The 26,042-nt window shown below is 40.0% G+C and overlaps 1 protein-coding gene across 4 annotated transcripts in view; it reads right to left on the reverse strand.

Annotated features, from left to right (window-relative positions):
* The window catches only part of SFMBT1 (Scm like with four mbt domains 1), a 126,595-nt gene that overhangs the window by 24,788 nt on the left and 75,765 nt on the right, over positions 1-26,042 (reverse strand). For all 4 annotated transcript variants that reach the window (XM_032411465.1, XM_032411467.1, XM_032411464.1 and 1 more), the window contains 9 exons: positions 23,220-23,314; positions 19,994-20,234; positions 12,177-12,265; positions 9,323-9,569; positions 8,564-8,658; positions 7,967-8,068; positions 6,569-6,719; positions 4,231-4,313; positions 422-548 (listed from right to left, as the gene is read on the reverse strand). In XM_032411465.1, the coding sequence (XP_032267356.1) occupies positions 422-548; positions 4,231-4,313; positions 6,569-6,719; positions 7,967-8,068; positions 8,564-8,658; positions 9,323-9,569; positions 12,177-12,265; positions 19,994-20,234; positions 23,220-23,314 (1,230 nt within the window). The remainder of the gene's footprint in view (positions 1-421; positions 549-4,230; positions 4,314-6,568; positions 6,720-7,966; positions 8,069-8,563; positions 8,659-9,322; positions 9,570-12,176; positions 12,266-19,993; positions 20,235-23,219; positions 23,315-26,042) is intronic.

Genomic DNA, 26,042 nt, shown 5'->3' on the forward strand with positions numbered 1-26,042 from the left:
TCCACAAACCCATCCAATCACTGAACATTACTTTTAGTATATCTTTTCTATTTTACATACTTTTTGGTTCTATTGGTTAGGGGCAAACAAAATACTATCTCTTAAATGAGCTACATGTTAATGCTCATGCTTATATATTCTGGTTATATCAAAACATACGCCATCTGACTTCTACTTTCCCTTCAAGAAAACAGGAGACTCTGCAGTGAAGGCTTTTTGCTTACATTCATTTTCTAAAATTTGAAAGTCAAGGACGGGAAGAGAAGTTTCTAGCTAAGAATCTTGCACTACACATTACGAGTGTCTTCGCAAGACCCCCCCTTAGCTAACTGCTGCAGCCTAACAAGCCACATCACTGGGGTAAGCAGGCAGGGTAGAGAAGAGCGGCCGCAGGAGGGCGTCTCTGGGGTCCAGCACTCACCCTCCAGCTGGAGCCACAGGTAGGAGCCTCTCAGTGCAGTAATGGTGGCAATGCATACTTCTTCGGGGAGAAGAGGGTTCACTGCCTCAAGCTTCATATTCTCCTTAAATTCATGCTCAGAAATGGACTGGAAAATAAATGATCAAATCCAAACACATTCTATTAACTCATGGGCTCATCTGAGAGACCTAGTCCAAGTAATACTTAACCCTACGGTAACACTTTGAAGCTATACATTTATTTTGCTTTGTTTTGTTTCTTAAAGTCAAAATGTCTGTCTCTCTTGGTGCTGTAAGCAGTATATGGTCTTTGAGGTCAGGTATACCCACATTATTGCTACCTGTGGGACTGCGCTCAAGCTGTGTAACCTCTTTTTGCCTGTTTCTCCATCTGTCAGATGACCCTGAGAACACTTACCTCACTGGGTTATTAGTAGTTTTCAATAACATGAAGTACCGAAGGTCTGTGCCCTGAACCAACTGGCTCTCACCCACTGTTGGTTTGTTTCTCCTCCCATAAAGGGCTTGATCACACAATAAGCTGCCTGGTTCCTACTTATGTGTGTATTATAAAAAGCAGTCAGGATAAATAATGCTTATGAATGAGGGAAAATATATGTTCGAAAAATTTGCAACTTCTGGGTCAAAATGGAGAATTGAACCATATTTGATTCTCTCTTCCTTCTGACAGCACACTAAAACTAAAGTGTTTTTTCTTTTTTTACATAAACCTATTAGGACAGATGTAACAGGAGACAATAACAACATTTTACAAGCTAAAATTTAGAAGAGCATCTAGAACTAATGTAGCAGATTACAGAAGGGTGAGTGTAAGCTGGCAGCGAAGCAGGCTAAGAACAGGCAGCTCCAGGTACTAGGCAACTGCAGGTAGAGAAGAAATAGTCAAGATATGCTGAAAATATTTAAGAACCAGTTAGGTCATACCATTGGCTCCTCCACTCCACACCCCAGAGCAACTATCCCATCCCTTCCCCTACAAAAGGTGAGATGTATCCTCCAGAGAGGATCAGAGACAAGAGATCGCGGGCAGGAGGGCACGGGAGCTGCTGGGAGCCTACATGCAGTGCCCAAAACAGGGGTTTGCACATGGAATGCTGAGAGGTCCAGCCCTTGCCTCTAAGACGGGGAAATACGTGGTCATATGACAAGCCCAAGAAGAAACACAGGAAGATATGGATTTAGGTGTCCCTGACAAATGGCCAGCCAGATCTCACCCTAAAAAGAAGTTCAAGGTTGACAAGCCCCACCCACATGCTCAGAGCTTCCAATCGGCTTTAACTGTTAGTACCCCCCTTCTTAAATATGAGCAAATCACCAAGCATTACCAGACATCTAAAAACATGAAAGCTAGGGACCAAAGTAGACAAAACAAGCAAAGTGGAGAAAACTTTTTATGCAAGAAGAAAATTTCCCAAAAGGCAGGGGTAATTAACATCCCCTGAGTGATAAGAAAAACTATCATATCTTTAAAACAAGAATAATATGCTATTAAAAATAAATATTCAGAGACCAGAAATAGTTCTGGAAAATAAAAAAAAAAAAAGTGATAATAAAAATTAAAAACTCTAAAGAAGGGTTGAAAGATGAAGTTTGGGAAAAGTGGTCTGATCCAGAGGGCCAACATACAAATAAAAGAAAATCCAGAAAAAGAGAAAAGAGAAAATGCAAGGAAGGAAATCAAAGAAGAGATGCAAGAGCACTTCCCAGCACAGAGAGGAACAAATGTCTAGAGAGAAGGTGCTCGCTGAGAACCCAGCAAGTGAATGAACACAGGCCAACAAGCCACACTGTGGCTCGGCTAGGAAACGTGGTGACAAAGATCCTATAACCTTCCAGGGACGGAGTAAAAGGCAGATCATCTATGAAAGATCAAGAATAAGGACAGGTTTCAACTTCTCGACAGTTCCACTGGAAGGATGAAAACAACTAAATGACGTTTTTAAATTGCTCAGGTAACTTCTGACCTAAAATTCCACATTGAGCCAAACTATCAATCAAGTTAATAGAATGAAGACATTTTCAAAGATGCAAAGTCTATTAAAATTTACCTCTCTTGCGTCTCATTTCAGGAAGCTACTAGGAGATGGGCTCCATCCAAACAAGGGAATAAACCAAGAAAGAGGCTGCGGTTAGACATACAAAACAGGAATCTTAAATCTTAAGAAAGGGGAGAGGCAAATCCTTGAGTGACACTGAAGGCAGTCCCCAGGCCTAAAATTTCACGGCAAGCCTAGTGAGCAACCTGTCTGGGGAGAGAGAGAATGGAGGTTGCTAAGAGGGATGTCTCTAAGAAAAATATTAGAAATGACAAAGTTCCTACATCAAGGTTATCTAAGTGGTCACAGACTTGAGGAAAAGAGAATGTGTCTATGGAATATCTTGTACTTTAACCCTTCTACCCTAAAATACAAAGAAATAACTGTAACTAGGAAAAACACAGAGGTCTAGCTGGACCCAAGAGACTTCCGGGAAATGCTACAGGGCAGCTATGCAAGCATTCGCGCCGAACACGGGACTATGACCCAGGCCCAGGTGCTAGTGTTCTTCATAGTCATCTCGCCTCGCTCAGGGCGGAATCTCAGACTCTGCAGAAGTGGTTGGTGGCAGAGCCTTTTCTTGGTCCTCCTGGGCTCCTGTCAGTGAGACAGCTGCCTTCCTCTACCACACACACCCACAGAAAACGATAGCTGCTGTTGGGAAGAATAAACCGGAGTCACTGGAAAACCGCTGCCGAAACAGGTGTGGGTAAGATAAGCGTGAAAGGATGGGGGAAAGGAGAAGTAATTACAAACTGCAACAAGAAGGTTGCATCCCTATTGCTTCAGAGTATCAGACTCTTAATTTTGGCTCAGGTCATGATGTCAGGGTCATGAGATCAAGCCCCGCCCCGCCTCGGGCTCTGTGCTCAGCAGGGAGTCTGCTTAAGGATTCTCTCTCTCTCCCTCTGTCCCTCCCCCCACTTGTGTTCTCTCTCTCTCTCAAATAAATAAACCCTTAAAAAAAAAGATAATTAAGTTATGAAAAACAAGGCAATTATTAACTTGAGGACAAATAAAAAAAAGAAAATCATAAAATAATGCAGTGCTCAGCTGTGAATAATATATGACTGCATATCATAGTGTAAATACTCAATTCAGATTTAACCCCAAACTGTAATATAACTCTAACAGGAAGAAGAGGTGAGTAAGAAAGAGGAGAAAGGTAATATAAAATAGCTAAGTGCTCATTTACCATAACATACAACCAATAGACATGTCTAAAATTAATGACTCAAAAGATGGCAGCATACTATTTTGAAAATGATTTAAGTATAAATATCAGAACAACAGTGAGAACAACGGGAATGAGTACTCATGGAAAGGGAGACCACAGAAAGGGATAGGGCAGGGACCTGTTGTTTTATGTTGTAAAGCTTTTTACTGCTATTTGGCATTGTAAACCATATGCATGTAATATTCTCACAGAAGTATTTTTAAATAACTTTAATGATTTCTTTCTACTTAATATTTAAACATTTTTTCATATTTTTTTAAACAACGAAAAATAATTATGAACTAAAAAATGTACATGATTTCAACTAAATAAAAAAACTGATAAACTTTAAAAACCAATTAAATTAACAAATTAACTTCCGCAGTCAATTAATTTTTCCTTGGACCATTTTATTATACTCAACAAGCTGCTCATTTGGGTTGAGTGAGAGGACTGAGTAATAACCACGTGAGCATGGAAAGCACAACAGTGCCTTGCAGCCCCAGAGCATGGCAATGAGGGGACCGGGGTTCTCACCGGAGGAAAGCACCTCTGGGGAGCAGCTTCAGCACCACACTGTTTGAGGTAGTCGGCCCAATCAAAGTCCTGGCCCGGGTAGCCTAGGTAAGGACACAAAAACAATGATTCACACCACACGTGCCTGCCTGGCTCTTCCACTCTGCCAGGTGTCCACCCACAATTTCTCACTTGCTAATTTGAGGACTTTGCTCATTTTAGGGAGGAGGAAAAACCACCTATAAATCCAAAGCATCGTTCAGGTTATAAAACAGAGCAACTCTGGTCAAACCATAGCAATATAATAAAATTCTTCAGATACGTTTTTTAAACTTTCAAGTTTCAAACTATGCATTTATTTTCAACACTACTTTATATGATTAGCTGCTGGCCGTTTACTGGAAGAATTTAAGCCACTTACGACTGGACTTGATTTGTACTAATAAATCCAGTCTTACTCTCCATTCTCTTCCAAGTTAAGCTCTAAAGGGAGAGCCAGCAGATGGTCTCTTGCCTCTCACGAAGCTATGCCTTCACACATCCTAGCCACGCCCGACACAATGCTCTCGGCACTGTTTTCAGATTCCTGTTCTACAGAATCGCAATGCTCTTACAACCTCAATCATGAATTCATTTCAGAAAGAGTTGAGCTTAACTGCCTGCTTCAGTCCACCACGGTTGCCGGCAGAGGCCTCTCCCACCCGACGCGCTGGCTGCACCGTCTGCCCGGCTGCCCTGCTGTTTCCGGAGCAGCCCTCCCTGCCGCACAGAGCGGAGGAGCTCGCAGGCACACCGCGGGCCACTACGCCCCCTGACAGCCGCCCAGGCCTCTGCAGCCCCTCCTCTGCCCACCTCAGACCGGCACCACGCTCTCCCCCTGCCTCCACCTCTATCCCTCACAGCAAATTAGCTGCATTTTCAGTTACATAATCCACTACTTTCCTCCTACTTACAGAGACAGAGGAGTTGTCTATAACAATGCTGAAAGCTCCAATAGCTTTAATAATTGCTTTTCCTTTTCACATAAAGGCAGCAGGTAAGATAAAGAACTTGGGACGTCCAGAGCCTTTCAGCAAAGCAAGAACATCCTCCTGCAGGCGTGTGCCCTCCTGCCACCACCACCAGGCAGGCATGCCCACTCTCTGTTCACTGATGGAGAACCTGGAGACTCCACTACTGTTTTCCCCTACTTGCTCCTTGAAGGAACTGTCATACTCACTTTTGTCTCCCCAGTGACAGACAAAGCCCAATGCCTAGCTCATAGCAAACATTCCACAAATGTTTGTTGGATGAATGGAGGCTGAATAAACAGCAAAAGGGCCTGAGTTTATGACACTTTTTAACACAGAAGAGTACTTTTAGCCCACTGTTCCAGCATTCACCATTTAGAAAGTGAAGCTATGTTCACCAAAAGCCTACTAATAAAGGATATACAGACTGCCAATCAAATAATCTGATGTGCTGATACAAAAGTCGGATAAACATTTGACATGTCCAGATATTGTAAGTTTAAAAATATTAAAAATCCCAGTCAAGGTCAACCATCGTCATATTTAAGAACCTTGATTAAAAGACCAAAGATTATACTTTGCAGGGGTGCCTGGGCGGCTCAGTCAGTTAAGCATCCGACTCTTTATTTCGGCTCAGGTCATGATCTCAGGGTCGTGATATCGAGCCCCATGTGGGCTCTGCACTGGATGCAGAGCCTGCTTGAGACTCTCTCTCCCTCTGCCCCTCCCCCGACCCCCCCACTCACACGCACGCGCTCACTCTAAATAAATAAAATCTTAAAAAAAAAAAGATTATATTTTGCAAAGTTGCAAATACCAGGAAAATGAGTTGCTGCTTTCCTACCTTACAGCTTCTCTGAGTCCTGCTCTTAATCATAAACCTTCCTCTGAAGTCTGATGAGCCTCACTCCAAGGGGATGCCCAGAAACCATCAGTCATCTGCCTCCTACCTCCCAGCTCTGGTATTGAACCCTTTTCTCATACGTCAGCTCCTGACACTCCCTGTGCGCCCTACCCTCACTCCTCTGTGCCCTCACAACAGACACAAGAGGGAGCAAACTAGGAACCTGCATGAAACCCCAGGCCATTATGAAGATATATTTGTCAAGGTAGGAGGACAGAACATACTTAATATTTAATAGTTTTTGAGCTTAACTTATATCTTGTAAATATGTAAATATATGGAATCAAGGCCTTCATTTCTATTTGTCTTGGAACTCAAAAATGTTAAGGACAGGCTGGGGCAATGAGGAGGGAGAGAGAGACAAAAGATCCAGGTGATGCCATCTGACAAATCCTTCTTAAAAATAAGCCCTTGATGAACAATTCAGAACAGAACCACCACCTACCAGGAGGGGGGCTGATGTGTAAACCATTCTTCAGACTCCACTGCACGGGGAAAATACCAGGACTGTCAGCATGGCACACAAAAGATCGCCGTGCATGATTCTCTGGTCGCAAATCATCCATTTCCACCAGGAAGTACTTCTCATCAAAAACCTGCGCATACAATCAAACAAACATCACAGACAAATGGTTTTATGTGCATGTACGAAAGGACACATATGTGTGTGTCATTTCCTTGGTGTGGACAAACATGTTACAAAACTGCATAGCCATAGTGGGTATGAATAATAACACTAAGCACTCAATAAATGTTACCTATGTGTCAGGCACTGTTTTAATTAAATGCTTTTCATGCATTAACTCAGTTTTAACCTTCCTTACAACATAATAAGGTAGGTACCATGATCAACCCCATTTTGCAGATAAGGAAACTGGATTTAAGAAGAGGTTAAACAACTTGCCCCGTTTTACCCAGCAAGAAAGAAGCAGAACCTGGGTCCAAATCTAAGTATTTAGGCTCCAAACAAAATTTAGTTCAGACTGAGTGAGGAGTCTACCACAACTTGTACATTAGATTTCTGGATCCTAGCCTAGTTTCAAATGCTAAAAAGGTTTTATTAACCTGCCCTGGCTCCCTGACACCCCACGGCCCTTCAGACTCCAGAAAGGGCCTCTGACCCCACTGCAGGGTCAGAATCCCTCCCTGTTCTTAGAATCATCTTCTCCTAAGGCCAAAAAAAAAAAAAAAAAAATTAAATCTCAAGAGATCAGACAATTTGGCATCCAAGCGACCACTCCTCTGATCACACTTCTCTTCTGGCTCTACTCTGGGTAAGCGGGCTCTGCTCTAGTCCTGAACTAACCCCTTGTCTTGCGCCTCAGGGCCAGTAACAGTTACCAGGGCCTGACAACCTGCCCAGCTCCTGTGCTTACGCTCAACAGAAGCCTTACTTTTGTCAGCCTTCCAAAAGACTGGAGTCTGAGCCTGGACTCCGGACTCCATTCTGGAGCAATCCTGGACAGATCTCATGACACGGACCGCCTGCCCCACCCCCACGTCCCCCACTGAGCCTTGCACCTGGGTGGACTCTGACACTGTCACCCGCGCCCAGACTTCTCAGACACCACAGCCTGCCTGCCGGGTAAGTCCCCTCTAGTTACGCACCTCAAGGCCTGCCCCAAAGACCATGCCCTACTACTCTGGCGCCTAAGCTTTGGTTGGCTGGGCCGCAGAGAACTGGCCAGTACAAATGCAAAATGTGCACAGAAGTCATTCTGGCCTCACAGTTTAGGAGAAACATGGCTCAGATTAGCAAAGCCTGACGATCAAAACTCTAACTACTTTCCTAAACCAGTCACCCTGACAGGTATTCGTACCAAAAGAGCTGCCCCCGTTTTACCTTAACAACTGTAGCAGGAGAGATCCCAAAAGGAGACCAGGGGTCCACAGCTTCCAACTTCATATTTACAGAGAACGAATGAGTGCTAATCACTTGTTTGTCCTGAAATGTAAACACCAAGAGGGAATAAAAATACAGTATTTTCACATTCATTTTATACTCATATATAGCTGAATACTACTCTTAATTAATTAAAATAAAACTGTCCAGTTCCTGGTAAATAATTTAATCCTATATTTTCTTTCCTGGAAAAAATTATTCAGAAACAAAAACATAGGAAGTACTCCCACTCCCCGTATTTGGTACACAAAGGCCATCTGGAGGAGAACAAGTTTATTTTATAATGCATTGGGGCTATGTAGTTAAGAGTGGACAAGAAAAGACTCAAATACTTTTGGAGAATGTTAGGAGAAAACCTAGACTACTTTTGGAAGAGAAACAGGATGCGCATCGCTCCAGCCTTCAAAGCTCTTTCTGCTTCAGACGCCCCGGTATCCTTACTGACCCGCCGGCTGGCTGGCTGTGCGCTCGGTGCCACCCCCGACTGCCCGACCTGCCGGGAGAAGGTGAGCACCCACTGTCCCGTTTTGGTTTTACCTTAAATAAGTATGACGGCAATGGCTCTTCCTCCTCCTCTTTCACTTTGGCCAGGATCTCTTGCCACTCAGCTTCACTTTTCAGATGCCGGATGGCTTTTGTAAAACAAGACAGGACATTTTAAATGAGGAGAACGTACACACTTTACATCTGTTCTGAAAGCATTCATGTAAACAGAAAGTCACTTTCCATGGGGAAAGAAAGGACTCCAGCGCACTTATGCCCTCTCCATTCAGAGCCTGCACCGTAACTTCAGTACTTTGTCCCCTCTGTTCAGAGCCTGCGTAGTAGGCCTGGTGAAAATACCCACAGCAAGATCATCAGGACTGCTGCAGGCCGTAAAATAATATAACACCCAAACTGAAGCACATAATAAGAAGTGCAAATTGCTTTAAAACAGTAACTCCAGTTTTGAGATCGTTGTTATTTCTTCTAATCAACAATTCACTTTGAACCAAGACCTATCCTAAGACCTATCCTACTCCTATATCTATCTAAATGCTACCCAGAAAATTTTTCTTCAATTTTGGTAAGAGGTCAATATGAGTTGGAGCAGGAGTCCATAAGGTACAAGATGTATGGCAAATTACTAAATTAATAAACCAAAAGAAAAATAGGCACTTAATCAAATATAAGTTTTTTTGCAACATCTCTATTACACTTTTGTAATACGCAGAATAATACTTTTGTCTCGTCAACATTAGTAAAAACATAACAATAATGTAACAGTTAAAAGAAAAATGTTATATTACTCTTCACCTAATGGGGGCTGAAGCTCATATCCTTGTTGAGCAGCCCAACCAACGTGATGAAGAAACGGATCCAAGTAATACAACCAATGCTCAAAATTGTCAGAACTTTCAAGTCCTTCATAACGCAGCTTCAGCCTTCCCCCAATGTTTTCTACTACAGTAACAATCCAAGTGCTTAATGAGTCCCGGAAAGCTTGACATTCTAGCCTGGAGCCTGGAGCAATGAGATCTAAAGGATTCCTCCCGTTGCGGAGCTGCAGGTACAAGAGGTGAAAACGATTATGAGAAGTTCACACAGTATTTTAAAAAGTCAAGCTGTAAAGGATCTCCAATGAGCCTTTATATTTCTACCCACTCAAAGCCATGACACTGAAAGGCCTAATTTCATACAAGTCCCTATAGTATTATTTCTAGATGACATGAAAACGTTTATCTTAAAGAAAACTCTACTTATAATGCAACGAAACTATTCTAACAGACCTGTCTCTAGGACTATGTTGTAAAAAATTTTAAATTATCATTATTAGTCTGATTGTAAAAGCAAATATGATCACCATTAAACAAAAAATCAAACATGACAAAAGTCAAAATCCCCTACAATCCCACCTCCAAGAAAGAACCATGATAAACACTTTGGCGCCCACTCTGAGATTGGGTTTTCTAGACCCAAGTCAACATCTACCTGTGTCTGTCTCTCTCATGTTTTTTGGAAAATGGGGGCACTGTATACTCTTTTTCAATTCATGTTTGCCACTTAATACATCACAGCTATCTATTCTAGCACATTTAATCTTTATTCTCTTATACTGTTTTACTGATATTCTGTATTATAAACGGGCAGTAATTTATCCACTTATATGCTGATGGCACTTCAGTAGTTTCTGATTTTTTACTCATTTCACAACAATGTTCCTATGAACACAGTGTTTTGATTATGCTGATGGAACGGAAAAGTTTAATTATCACTCTCTAGATACATATTAAAAGCTACAGTAGGGGTGTTTGGGTGGCTCAGTTGGTTAAGTGTCTGCCTTCAGCTCAGGTCATGATCCCAAGGTCCTGGAATCGAGCCCCGCATCGGGCTCCCTGCTCGGCGGAGAGCCTGTTTCTCCTTCTCCCTCTGTCCGTCCCCCCCGGAGCTCGCTTGCTCTCTCAAATAAAATCTTTAAAAAAAAAAAAGGCTACAATAAATAATAAAAGGGAACAATGATTCCAATATCATCACTTAACCATTTCTTTATATTCAGACTTACATTTTTTTTCCCTAATAAGAAGAGCTCTGCTCTGTATATATATGAATACTTACATATTCATATATATACAAAAGAACATATGTACAAATGGAGGAACATGTTCACAGCTAAAAATCAGGATGGCAGAATCAAGGTCAATGTAGAGCTGGGTATCTATTAAATCATTTGTTCGTGATTTCATTCATTCATTAAAATTTTACTGAGTGTTTGTTTAGCATGTACCAGGCCCTGGCTAAGCATAATGAAATGAGTCAGAGGATAAAATATAAAGGTCAGCTGGAAATAGAGTATTTACCAATCGAGTTTTAAAGGGGAATGTGAATGGATCACAGAATGAGATGTAAGAGTCAAAACTATAAAACACATAGAAAATATAGCAGTAAATCTTTGTAACCTTGCGTTAAACAAAGCCTAATTAGATATGATACCAAAAGTACAAGCAACAACAACAAAATAGATAAACTGGACTATATCAACATAAACTTTTGTGCTGCAAACAATATCATTAAGAAAATGAGAAGACAGTCCACAAAATATTTGGAAATCATGTATCTGACTGGACTTGTTATCAGATATAAGGAACTCTTACAATTCTATAATAAAAAGACAACCCATTTTTTAAAATGGGCAAAGGCATTTCCCCAAAGAAGATATACAAATGGCGGGTGCCTGGGTGGTTCAGTTGGTTAAGTGACTGCCTTCGGCTCAGGTCATGATCCCGGGGTTCTAGAATCAAGTCCCGCACGGGGCTCCCCTTGCTCTGCGTGGAGCCTGCTTCTCCCTCTCCCTCTGCCTGCCACTCCCCCTATTTGTGCTCTCTGTTAAATAAATACATAAAATCTTAAAAAAAAAAAAAAAAAAAAGAAGAAGATATACAAATGGCAAACAGTACAGAAAAAGATACTCAACATCATTTGTCATTAGGAAAATGCAAATCAAAATGAGAAACTGCTTCATATTCACTAGCATAGCTATAACCAAAAGACAGTAACAAGTGTTGGCAAAAATGCGGAGACATTGGAATGTTCATACATTGCATTTCACATATGCCACAAAAAATGTAACCGGTATGACAGAAAGTAACAAAATATAACTTAGAAATGTCATAACCAATAAACTGATTTCACAAAAACAAGAAATCTATATTATATTCACTGACAAGCTCAAAAGGTACACTAATTTAAAAGGACTGTTGAAGGCAGGTAGGTAGTAAGAATACAACAGGTCTGCTGTCTTCTGAGCAAAAGAAAAGGGGGTCTCACGTCACCCAGGGTGGGAGTTACAAATTCCTGAATTAAAATCAACACCTGCTCGGTGACAGAGAGCCCCAAAAGGCCACATTTTCCAACTTCATAGAAGAATCTGGAAAACTAGATTTTTATGTGTTACCAACAAATTCAGAACATTTTAGGCACTAAGTAAGGCACCAGTTGGCAACCTCTGAGGGTAAGTTTAAACCCACCGATACCCATTGTCATGTCTGTAGTAAAAATGCTTATTTGCTTTAGAGTGATAAATGAGCAACCAATTTTAAGATTCCTTGGACAGAAAATATCACTGAAGATGAGACGGGTTTTCCACACTGATTCTGCAAGCAATAATACTCACGCCTTCTAGCAGCGGAACAGGAGGGCTACATGCTCCCATCAGGGTCTGCCGCAGAAACTCATCCCAATCAGACACTTTATCTCTGATGCCTAGATGAGGGAATAAATGAGTAAACAAATGACTACTCATAATGTCAGCTACAGAACACAGGGAAACTAAACTCAACCTAATACAGAGAAGTTAAACCAGTGAAAGTGATTTAGAGATGCATTTGTACTTTTATTATCTGAGTCCAACAAATTACTTCTTTCAGAGCTTAAAAAAATCCCCCTCTAGATAGATCTACTTCCTGATTAGTTTAATAAGAGGTGTACACAAAACAAAGAGAATACAGTAACAGGGAGTTGGGCCCAATTTTTTTTTTTAAGATTTTATTTATTTATCTGACAGAGAGACAGCGAGAGAGCACAAGCAGGGGAGGGACAGAGGGAGAGGGAGAAGCAGACTCCCCACTGAGCAGGGAACCCAATGCGGGGCTCAATCCAGGACCCTGGGATCATGACCTGAGCCGAAGGCAGACGCTTAACCAACTGAGCCACCCAGGCACCCCAGGTGGGCCCAATTTTATCCAAAAGTTAGCTACTTTTTTTTTTTTAATGATGGGAATCCTCAAATATATATAAAAGTAGAGAAAAGAGTATAATGACCCCATGTACCTCAGCTTCAACAACTGTCACTTCACAGTCAGTCTTCCCAGGAGTTGTTGGCAAACTACAACCTGGGGGCTAACTTCAGCCTACTGTCTATTTTTATAATTAGAGTTTTATTGGAATGCAGTCATGCCCATTTGTTTACACATTGTCTAGGGCTGCTTTGCACTACAAAGGTAACATTAGGTAGCTGTTACAGGGATCACATGGCCTATAAAGCCTAAAATATTTACTGTCTGGTCCTTTACAGATATTTTGCCAATCCCTGATGATCTACACCCTCACACAGTCCACCCCACCCAACCACAGATTATTTAAAAGCCAATTCCTAGTATCATATAATTGTACCATATAAGTTCATCCAGTTTAATCTCAGTATGTATTTCTAAAGATTTTTATTAATATATTTGAGAGAGAGACAGAGAAAGACAGAGTGTGCGAGAGGGGAAGGGACAGAGGGAGAGGGAGAGAGAGAATCTCAAGCAGACTCCCCGCTGAGTGCAGAGCCTGACATGGGGCTCAATCCCACAACCCATGAGACCATGCATGACCTGAGCTGAAATCACAAGTTGGACACTTAACCGACTGAGTCACCCAGGCACCCTAGTATGTATTTCTAAAAGTAAATAACTTTTTATATAAGCACAATATCACACCCTTAAAAATTAACAATAATTCTTCAATAAAAAATATCTAGTCCATTTTTAAATTTCCGCATATGTCTCATAAATGGTTTTTCCAATTTGCTTGGTCAAATCAGGATCCCAATGAGATACATATACTGCAAATGGTTGATATATTGCTCAAGTCTCTTTTAATCTGTATGTTCTTTCTCCCCCGCCATCTCCCCACTCTCTCTCTCTTTCTAGCAGCATATTTGCTGTTGAGAGAGAGCCTTTTGTCTGTTTAGAGTTCTTCTGCGTCTGCTTTTACTGGTTGCCTCCCTGTGGGTGGTAACCAGCTGCTCCACTGACCTCTCTGTATTTTCTATAAATCAATATTTAGGGCTACAGGCTTGATCGAATTCAGATCTGACTCTTTTTGGAGGGGGCTGTCGAGAACAGTTCATAAGTGGAGTTGTAACCTTCTATCACATCCATCAAGAAGCACATTCAGTCTGGTTGTCTCTTCTTTTGTGGTGTTAGCAGCTTTTAATGGTCACTACATAGATACACTGATTCATTAGGGACTAAAAATGGTGATTTTTCCATCATCCCTTTTTTTGTTTACTAACCAAAATATTCTATAAAGAAAAATTTCACTTCTTCAACTACTTCATTACCCTGAGGTGTAATTCAAAGAAAAAAGTCAGGATATTTGTTTGATTCTCTTTATCTTTCCCTGTATCTACCAGGCTTCAAAATCATCAGTGGCTTCCCTAGCATCCTCCAAAGGCAATCAGTGAGAGTTCTGTTTACAAGTCTCACTAGGAAATTATAGACTACATCACATATGACATGTTCCAGGCCATCGCAGCTATTGTCCTACTAATGCTCACACTGTCCAGTCTTTAACCAGAGGGAATCTTTTTTGACACATGACCCTAGTAAACAGTCACTGACATCTTTCTTACTTTTGGTATGAACGGTGTCCCAGGCTCAGCTTGTACCTTTCCTGCCCCAGCCCAGGAATCGGCTCCTTCTCCAAGGAGCTCTAACTTATTCAGGTGAAATGGTATTTAGAGGTCATAATTAGGGTGCTGAGGGTGCTCATTTTTTAATATTCTTTATACTGTTTGTGTTTCTAGGCTTTTTCAATACCTAGAACTAAGAAATATCTTCCCCTTTTTTAAAGACATAAATCACATCAGGAGTTCATATTGATACTTCCAATACAAATTCATGAAGACATTGTTTCTATTAACTTCATTTATCCAACTTCTGTTTCCTTTCTTTCCTGCTGAAAATCCTAGCTCTCACACATTTCATTATGACTTAATCCCACAATACCCAAATACTACTTCAAAATAACATCAACTTTGCCACTAACAATGATTATTGAAAACAGCTTACCTCTGTTGCTGTTGCTATGTTTTATCCCTATTAGGGATGTACACTTAAATTATTTTATCTGAAAGCCAACAGTTTGGTTTCAACTATTTCAAAGAAATAGTTCTCTGAGTGGTCACTTCACAATCTCCATACACAGTTACATTTCTATGCTTTTTTGTTTTTTAGAAATTTTTTTAAAATTTAATTTTGTTTTATAGTTGTATAAAATACATAGTTCAAAATTCAAATCTACAAAATAGGTACATTCAGAAAATCTAGCTTCTATCCCTGTCCCTCACTTCATTCTATTTCTTTCCTTCCCCACAGGTAACTTTTTTTTTTCCTTAAAGATTTTATTTATTTGAGAGAGACAGACGGAATGAGAGAGCATGTGAGCGTGAGTGGGGGAAGGGGCAGAGGGAGAGGGAGAAGCAGGCTTCCCGCTGAGCAGGGAGTCCAAGGCAGGGACTCGATCCCAGGACCCTGAGATCACGACCCGAGCTGAAGGCAGACGCTTAACCCACTGAGCCACCCAGGCACCTCCCCACACAGGTAACTTTTTAAATAGACTTATTCTTTTATTTTTTAAAAATGAACACATATACACATTCATATACTCCCCCCTCCTTCATTCTTTATACATTTTTTCTATTTTCATAAAACAAGACATCCAGGAGAACACTCCCTGACTATAGGTAGATGGTCCCCATTTCTTTTTACCATGCATTGCAGCTTTAATCATTATCAAGTACCCTTTTATCTCATAATGCCTTCTGATCTGAATTCTACCTTTATGAAATGCCAAGACTGACACTCCTACTTTCTTCTCTATTTGATTTGATTTTTACATATCTTTGTCCATCCTTGTACTTTAACCCTTTCAGAATCTCTGCATTAGGCAGGTCTCCTGTACACGCAGCACAGGAGTGGGTTTTGCTTTCCGAGTCAACCTGAACCATTTTTTTACTTTTAATAGAAGACTAAGCCCATTAACATTTATTGATATTATCAGTAGGTATGCCCTCAATTTTGTCATATTGCTAAATGTCATATAAGTTTTTGATATGTGTGTGTGTGTGTGCACAGTCTCTCACTATGTGATCTATTTTATTTGAACAGACACTTTTTAAAATCTATCTTTTGGCGTTTAGAAAGGTTTGTGTTTTTGTTTTTCTGGTTACCTTAGCATATACAAATAACTTTATATAACACTTTAGTTCTCTCTATTTTTGGACTATTTTCCATTTCTTTGTTCTATAAACAATACTAACATTAGCCAAGACCTCTTTTTTCTCCTCTTCTTCACCATCTCATTTCAGGTAATTGTCTTTTACTCTCAATTAACATTTAAAAGGTAATTAGTCAAAAAAATAAAAAATAAAAGGTAATTAGTTTAATTACTCTGCAGTAAAGCTGCTTTTTTTGAAAAGGCAGTGAGTGAGCTTTACCACTATGCACATGCCCTCCCCCTCTGCTGCCTCACATTTTTACAGTTACACTGTATCTACACTGTCAGATTATGTAGCCATTACATACTACACTGTCTCCTTTGTAAACTTCATTTAGTTTGAAGTTCTACAGCCACACATATATTTAATGTCTCATTAACAGTTCTTATGTTAATGTCTCTTTATTCACTTGGTTTTCTAAAGCTCAGTCCCCAGTGGATGTCTTGGGAAGGGCTCACAGGAACACTGTTCCTGAATCTTCACATCTTTGTAACAGACTGCTTACGGCCTTTATACCTGAAGTTCAGTGTGGCCAGACGTAAAACCCTTGTCTCATAGATTCTTTTACTGAATTTCTTAACTATTCATTACTGTCAATTAGTCTGATGACAATCTTGTTTCCTTCTTTTTCAAGAAATTTAGACCTTTTGCCTGAATAACAAAGGGATTTTATTTTAAAGTTCAAGTGTCAGGGGCACCTGGGTAGCTCAGTCCATTAAGCATTTGACTCTTGATTTCAACTCAGGTCATGATCCCAGGGTCCTGCGATTGAGCCCCACATCAGGCTCCCTGCTCAGCGGGGAGTCTGCTTCTCCCTCTGCCCCTCCCTCCTGCTAGTGCTGTCTCTCTCTCAAATAGATAGGTGGATAGATAGATAAGTAAACAAATAAAATCTTAAAAAAAAAAGTTCACCTTGATACAGCTGTTCTCACTTGATTTTCCCATGTGCAAAGTGAGCCCTTTCTATATGTATTTCAGTCCTACTTTATTTCAGTCAAGTTTTCTTGAATGAAAGTTTATTGTATTTTATTGTTTCACTGTTGTGGTTTCCTTCAGTGACTTTACCCAAGTCTTTTTTCTTTCCTCATTTCTTTTTTTTTTTTCCTTCCTTTTCATCCTCTATCTTCAGATATTATCCATGGTAGATTTGTTCCTGTGTTCACTTTAACTTAGTCTTCATTTCTAATATGCTTTTATTTCTAGTTCTTGCCTAACTCCTACTTTTTCTCTTTTCAAATTCCCTTTTCTCCATCTCGTTTCTGAATTTTTATAAATTTTATTTATACTTTCTCTCACCGCTTCTAACGTTATTACTACTTTCTCTTAGTTGGTTTTGAAATGTTTTTGACACAAGGTTCAACTCTTTTATGGTTGTTTCTCTGGAATGATTTTATTCCACCCTTCTCTCCTCTCTCTCCCTCTCGCTCTTTCGTTATAACCTTGTACCCAACTAAAATCATTTCAATTCGATGCATTTTCCTAGACTCTTACAATGAGATGGTCGGCCAGTAGCTTCATGTCTCTAGAGCTTCCTCTTACAATGTTTTTTCACAAAACGCTTCAAATATGGCAACTAGGGGTTACTGGGTGGCTCAGTCAGTTAAGGGTCCGACTCTTGGTTTCAGCTCAGGTCCTGATTTCAAGGTCCTGGGATCAAGCCCTGCATCAGGCTCCGCGCTCAACTTGGGATTCTCTTTCCCTCTGCTCTGCTACCCAACCCCCCATTCTCTCTCAAAATAAATAAATAAACCTTAAAAAAAAAAAGGCTGCTACAAACCCACAGACGCCCAAGGACCCTAACACCCAAATCTTCATTTCAAAATGCCATTCTTCACCAAAAGAAACTAGGACTTCTTGGAGAAATGGCCAATTTCAGGGACGAGCTTCTTTTTTTTAAAGATTGATTGATTGATTGATTGATTGATTGATTTGACAGAGAGAGACAGCGAGAGAGGGAACACAAGCAGTGGGGAGCTGGAGAGGGAGAAGCAGGCTCCCCGCTGAGCAGGGAGACTGACATGGGGCTCAATCCCAGGATGCTGGGACCATGACCCAAGCCGAAGGCTGACGCTTAATTGACTGAGCCACCCAGGCACCCAGAGACGAGCTTCTTGAGCTAAAACATAAGAAACCACTCAAAGAATGATGGGAATGTAACAGAGGACACATTAGCCAGCTTAAAGGGGTGCCCACTTGCCAAACCCAGGACATTGTGAGCATCCAAATAAATAACACAGTAAAGGATTATAACCCATTGAGTAAAATAAGAATCATGAAGTCTACCCTGACATACACAGATAAACGTATGTATGTAAATGGGGGGAAAGGAAAGTTCTTTCTCTTGTAGAAAGCTTACCATGATATGTAGACAGAATTAGAAAATACTGTTTGGTAAACATTAGAGTAATAATTGTTTAAGATAAAAATGATCAATCAGTGCTAAAAAGAGTGGGTAAAAGTTTGAGGAGTGATGAGATATTTACATTATCACAAAGTATCTTCCTACAAGATACTTATTAATTTAGAGGTATGAAAGTAATTTTATGGTGGAAAAACCTGGCATACAGCAAATTAATCAAGTGATAAAAGTTATTATCACCAGTTACAGGGCAAACCAACAGCATGTGTGTCCTAATAATGACTGATGCCCTAGAAGGACAGAGAGTCACTTCTGCATTTTTCCTATCAAAAGTGCACAATCTGAGTCTAAGGAAACATCAGACAAACCCACACTATGGGACATTCTAAAAGAATAATTGGCTTGTACTCTTCAAAAACATCAACACCAAGAAATAAAAAGAAAGTTTAAGGAAACTGAAAAGACACGACAATCAAATGCAATGTATGATCCTGGACTGAATCCTGGACCAGGAAAAGAAACAACATAATCAACATTATCAAGAAAATTGGCCTATACTTTCAAAGATGTCAAAGTCATGAAAGACAAAGACTGAGAAACTGTTCCAAATTAAAGGAATCTTATGAGACATGACAACTGAATGCAACACATGATCTGGGATTTCCTTTTACTATTAAAAACATTATGGGTAAAAACTAAGTAAGATCTACAGATTCAATAATAGTGTTATATCAAAGTTAATTTCCTTATTTTGTTACAAAGTTAATTTCCTTCTTTTGTTATTTTTACTGTGCTAATGAATGTCCTTATAAGTACATTAAGGTATGAGTAAAAGGGTATCATGCCTACAACTGACTCTCAAATGGTTCATTGAAAAATCACGCATGCATGTGTGTATGAGAGGCAGAGGGGAAGGAGGGAGAGGGATGGATAACATATATTTGGTAAAACATCAACATTTAGGGAAACTTGGCAAAAAGTCTCTAAGAATTTTCTATGCTATTTTTGCAACTTTTCCGTAAATCTGAAATTATATCAAAATAAGTTGAAAGAAAAACATATAAGCTCTGATATTTTCTTAAACCTGAAGCCTTCTTTCCCCTTTCTCCATCTTTACATGACCTTCCTCCTCCTCCTTCTGTCCTACTTAATTTGGATTCTACTCCCTGTAAGGCTTTCCTGGAAGGGAGCTTCAGCTGACTCATTTTAAGAATTCATAGGTCCCAGATCACCTAGGGGTGAGAAGACAGAGGACAATAAAATTAGAAGAGAATCACCAGCATAGCAATCTGGCCCAATGTACTTCAAGACAAACAGACCTACACGTCCCAAACTCAGAGAGCCTCACAGTTTTACAGGATGATAAGCAACTGATGCTCCCTAGGAGTATCATAAAGACGCAAGGCTTTATGAAGCCTCAAAAATAATTTTTAAAGATAGGGAAATGTGCATTATTCCTTATCAATATTTTCCTTCAAAACGCTAACCCCAGAAAGTTAGAGAAGCCTGTGTGTGTGGGAGAACGAAGACCTCAAGGCTGTGCACACATCAGTACCACAGCACGTCTCCACAGCAAGCACCGCATTACCTTCCGGCGCTTCAAGGGTCTTCTTATTCTGCTCACACCACCCAATGGGGTAGAGGCCGGCCTTCCTGATGTCACACCAGAAGTCGGCCCTCCGGTCCTCGCCGTACCCTTCGTAGCGAAGCAGCAGCAACTGCTCACATGTGGTGATGATGGTGGCAACCCAGTAGGACTCAGGGTCTGTTTTCACAGCCACCTCCAGCTTCATCCCAGGAGCAAATCCATTTTGCAAACGTGTATCCACCTGAACAGGGAAATGTTACTAACCACCAGGTAAGTATCTCAACTGAGTATTTCTTTAGCCAAAATTCTTTTTTAAGACTTACAATTCTGAAGCACTAAATAAAACCTTCCCAAGGGAAACCTGAGAAACTCCAATTCTAACTCATAGCAGTGATCCAAACAAACAGGGAACAGCATGCTGCTCTGTTCCAGCCAACTCCGAAGGAATTTTAATACAACTCAGTATTTTCACCAAAGCAGCCTACTGTGATTACAGAAAATGTTTTCTATGAAGTACATAAATCGCTAAATGTTCACCATTTTAATAACCTTCAACATATTATGTTTTCAAGAGTGATTTCTCCATCCTTCAAAAAACTTATGAAGTCAGAAAAGGGGAAGGACAAAAGAAGCTATAATAACAATAAATTAGTATAATATGTACCATATGTAAGGAGCCACACCTCCCAGTGCCCCTGAAACAGTCTATGTTTACACCTGTTATCCTTGAATAGTAACTAATAATGCCGTTTCTCTCTCCAAGTGTCCTAATTCAGATGATAAATTATATGGTCACAAAGGTAAAGGTGAGCAATTCTGGAACTACTTCCTGTGTATACAAAGATTAAATGCGTACATATATTGTGGGAAACGAGAGCGACGTTTCTCACTGTGGGAGAAAGAAGTAAAAACAAGGAAAGAGCAGACTAGCACGATCCTTGTGGCGACTATCTCATTGTGACCTTAATTTGCATTTTTCTCTGTCAAATAAATAAATAAAATCTTTAAAAAGAAAAAAAAAAAGGAGTAGGAACTTCTCAGTGATCTTACCCCTCTCCCAATTGTAAGGGACCTCGATTGCTCCAGCTTGTATTTCTATCCCTCTTCCAGGGACAAAAGGCTTTTATTTCTTCTATCTCCAGGCTGCAATGGATTTCACCTGCATCCTGGGGTTAACAGGGTTTGCATCCCTTCCCCTAGCAGCTTAAAGCTTTTGTTCAGGAAGACTCAGATAAAGCTTAGTGCCTTTCCCAAAGCTGGTGCTGTTTCCTCCAACAGACATGTACCATGAGGAAAACTATTTTACTATCTTAGACTCGTCCTCCTTGCAAATGTGGTTTTGCCTCTAATTTCTTCTTCAGCCCCATCTTCCCTCCCTCCTTTATTCCAAACTGGGTCCTATAAAACTCTTGCCAGGAGCTTAAACATCCATCTCCACTGTCCTGGAGATCTGAGTTCTACCAGCTGGCCTGTGATCAGCTATCCACCAGCATCTCTTCCCACATCCTCCTATACCATGGCCTGATTTTCACTATATCTGGCAGCCCTTCACGATATACTGACTAATGCTTACAAATATTTTCTACATTTGATGATGAGAGAGTATACATCTATTTTTCATTCTCCTTTTTGCTTTGCCAAAGAGAAAAGGTGGATCTGTCTCTTTAAAATGTCATTTTTTTAGATCCAGGATTTTGGTCAGAAAATTTGTCCTCCATTTTCATTTTAGTATAAATAAATAAGCTTGATAAATACATATCAGATTAGTAATAACATTAAAAACAAGAATTCAAAAATATTACATGATCACAAATAGACTTTCTATGTTAAAAAATATTGAAACCGTTTATAAAAGATTAGTCAATATAAAATGAAATCCTTACTTAAAATACATAAATCTCACCACTTCAATTTAAGAAAAACATAAATGAACTAAAAAACAGAAAGGACAACTATCATGACTGAGTTTTTACAAAACAAACTGAAAATAAGCAGGATTCTTCAGCTTATAAAAACACTTTTAAGAATACAGTTCAACTTGACAAAATCAAACAATTCTGAGTGAGCGTTTGTGCCTTCTCAAATCCTAGAACAAAGGAACTATGCCCTGTTGAACACTGCTATGGACTGAATTGTGTCTCCCCAAAATCCGTATGTTCAAATCCTAACTCCCAATGTGACTGTATTTGAAGACAGCACCTTCACGGAGGTAGTAAAGGGGAAGGAGGCCGTAGAACTGGAGCCCTGATTCAGTAAGATTAGTGTCCATATAAGAAGAGACACCAGAGAGCCTGCTCTCTCACTCTCTGCCATGTGAGGACACAGTGAGGAGGCTGTCAGCAAACCAGGAAAAGAGTCCTCACCAGAACCTAACCATAATGGCACCCTGATCTCAGGCTTCCAGTCTCCAGAACTGTGAGAAAATAAACTTCTGTTGTTTGAGCCACCCAATCTATGGTATTGCGTTATGGCAGCCTGAACAGACTAAGACAAACATGAAATCAATAGAATCAATAATTCTATGTTTTAAGATGGAGTGTAAGTGAACAGGTTAAAAAACTAGGTCTGAATATAAATTATTAATAAAATTTGGAGTATTTTCTTACATTCTAAAGACATCACACAGGGCAAATATGTAGTCAATGGATTAAGAATTAAACTGGGCTATTAGGGCATAAAACTACGCTGCACTGGCCACTAATCTGACCCACTATATGACATTACTCATGCTTCTGCTCAACATGAGAGAAAGCAATAATGTTACTGAAATTACTCCCAATGTGCAAGCCAATGGTCATAAAACAAAGTGCAAGAAAATAAACCATTTTCTTCAATTATAGAGGGTTTTTTGACAAAAATAAAGGAATATTCATGACTAGTCAAAAAGACAAGTCCTGCACTGAGTGGCAGAAAATACACAAAACCAAAAAGGATTTTAAAATATATCCAGGAGGGCCTAGCTGGCTCAGTCAGTAGAGCATGCGACTCTTGATCTCAGGATTGTAAATTCAAGCCCCAAGTTGAGTGTAGAGATTACTTATAAATAACATATTAAAAAAAAAAATGTCCAGCTTTCTTAATGAGGGTGGCAGGAGGAGGGAAAAGGAAAAAGCCCTCAAATCTTTTCAAGTGCTCCAACTTAAAATAACTCTAAACTCTCCAATGAGGGTACAATGAGACAAAGGAATGGGACATAGTGAGTAAAACAAATACAGTTACTGCTTACATGTTTAAAAGATCCATAGGGAACTGCAGTGGACCCTGTCTCTTCTAGATAATCTTCCCAGCTTAATTCCACTTCTTCCACACCAGATCCAGCATCTGGAATTAAAATCAAAACAAAAGGAAACAGGTGAGCCCCAATTAAAGAAAACTCAAGGTATAAAAACATAAAATTAGTAACCCTAACTTACACAATTTACTTCACAACAAGTTAATTCATTTTACACACAAAATAATTACGTGTTTTTTTTTTAATGGCAGGTTCCTTTACTGCATTGATTATTGATGAATCCCAACAGCACGGAAGTGTGACATGCGGTCTCCTGCTGGTATCCATCAGGGACTCACTCAAATGCATTATATGAAGCTGGTGAGAGTGTAACTGTTACAATCACTTTGGACCATCATTTAGTATCTAATGCCAACTATTTGAGATACTTAATAGGCATTTCAAACGTAAATTCTCAACCTGATTCTTCCTTAGTACTCTCCAACTGAGTAAAAGACACCTCCACCAGTCTATATTTTGGCTCAATCCAAGAATGTTGAGTTATCCTTGTTTTCCAACTTTTCTTGCACATCTTACATCAAAACCATCAGAAAATTCTGTAGGTATCACTTTTAAAATATATCCCAAATCTAACCACTTCCCATCATTTCTATTGCTCTCTCTCTAGCCCAAGACCTAACCACTATATCGTTCACCTTTTAATCCCAATTATAATAAAATCTAAACTCTTTGGGAGACTGCAAAGGCCCAACATGGTCTGACCTCTGGCTACCTTCCCTGCCACTACATGCCCAACCAGGCTCTTTGCTCCCTGCACTCAAGTAACCCTGGGATTCTTACTATTCTTCTCTAATCATTGGTTCTTTCTTCCAAGCCTCCTCTGCATTCATTTCCTCAGCTCAAAAACTCATTCCCCAGTGTCATTCCCAGCTTCATTTCATTCAAGCCTCTCCTCAAATGTCCTCTCTCCAGAAAGGCCTTCCATCAGTACTTATCTAAAGCAGAAACCCCAGACTCTGCTTTCATTATCTTAAAGGCATTCATTTCTACTTGACAGTATGCCATACATCTTTTTATCCTCCCCATTAGAAAATAAACTCTATCAAGACAGAATTTTGTTTTGGTCACTCCTATATCTCTGTCACAGCAGACTCAATAAATTTTTGTGGAGTGGGCAAAGATTCAAATATTCCAGAATCAAATAATCCCAATTTACATAAACTCTCGAAGAGCAGGGTTTTGTTTCCTGATGTATCCCCACTGCCCACAACAATGCCTGGCACTAGCAAGTTCACAATAAACAGTTGCTGAATGAGTACACCCTAGGGGAGCCTATGCTTCACACAAACACAAGGAGGCAAGTACAAGGATGCTCACCACAGCACTGTTTGTAATAGCACCAGACAAAAGCAATCAGTAGGAGAAGAGCTAAATTACGGCAATTCTACAATGGAGTAGTACTATATAGCAGATGAAATGAATGAACTAGTATTGTCATAGATAAATCTCAAAAAAAAAAAAAACCCCACATCGAATAAAAACAGCAGGTGCAGAATGAAAAGCACAAGATACAGTTTAGACTTCAAAGGAAACTTTGCAGTATCATGTTTATAAATGCATGCATATTAATAAAAGTATAAAAACAAAGGTGGGGGGCGCCTGGGTGGCTCAGTTGGTTAAGCGACTGCCTTTGGCTCAGGTCATGATCCCAGGGTCCTGGGATCGAGTCCCACATCAGGCTCCTGGCTCAGCGGGGAGCCTGCTTCTCCCTCTGACCCTCTCCCCTCTCATGCTGTTTCTCTCTCGCTCGCTCTCTAATAAATAAATAAATAAAATCTTAAAAAAAAAAAAAAAAAGGTGGGAAGAACATACATCAACTTCAACAGTGCTACCTTCGGAGATGAGAGGAGAAAATAGGATTAGAAGGGAAGTACAAAAGAGGCTTAAACCCTATTAGCTTTTATTTCTTTCAAAAAAAAAAAAAAACACATGAAACACATGAAAACATGTTCAACATCATAAAGGAAATGCAAATCAAAACCACAAGTAGACACACCTCACACCCACTAGAATGACCGTTATCCAAAAAAGCAGAAAACAAGTGTTGACAAGGATGTGAAAAATTGGCATCTTTGTGCACTGCTGGTCTGGTAATGGAAAATGGTGGGGCCACTGTGGAAAACTATATGGTGGTTTCTCAAACAATTAAAAAATACAATCACCCTATGATCCAGCAATTCCACTTCTGGGTACATACCCCAGAGAACTGAAAGCAGGGACTCAGATATTTGTACACAAAAGTTTGGAGCAATAAGAGTCATAAGAGCCAAGAGGTGGAAGCAACCCAAGTGTTCATAAACAGATAAACGGATAAACAAAAGATGGTCTATGCACATGATGGAATATTATTCAGCCTTAAAAAGGAAGGAAATCTTGGCACATATGACAACATGGATGAACCTAAGGACAGGATCTTGCAAAAGGACAGATACTGTATGATTCCACTTAAACGTGAGAGCTAGAGCAGTCAAATCCAGAGAGACAGAAAAGAGAACGGTGGCTCCCAAGGACTGGGGAGAAAGGGAGATGGGGAGTTGTTACTGTGTAACAGGTACAGAGTTTCAGCTTGGGAAGATGGAAAAGTGCTGGAGATCACTGTGCTGATGGTTGTACAACAACGTGAATGTACTTCATGCTACTGAACTGTACACCTCAAAATGGTTAAAAGGGCAAACTTGGTGTTAAGGATATTTTACAGGAATAAAAAAAATGGGAACAAATACTGGACAATGTTAACATTAATTCTTCACGGTAGGT

This window comes from Phoca vitulina, unplaced genomic scaffold (assembly GCF_004348235.1).
Source record: "Phoca vitulina isolate PV1807 unplaced genomic scaffold, GSC_HSeal_1.0 scaffold13, whole genome shotgun sequence".
NCBI lineage: Eukaryota > Metazoa > Chordata > Mammalia > Carnivora > Phocidae > Phoca > Phoca vitulina.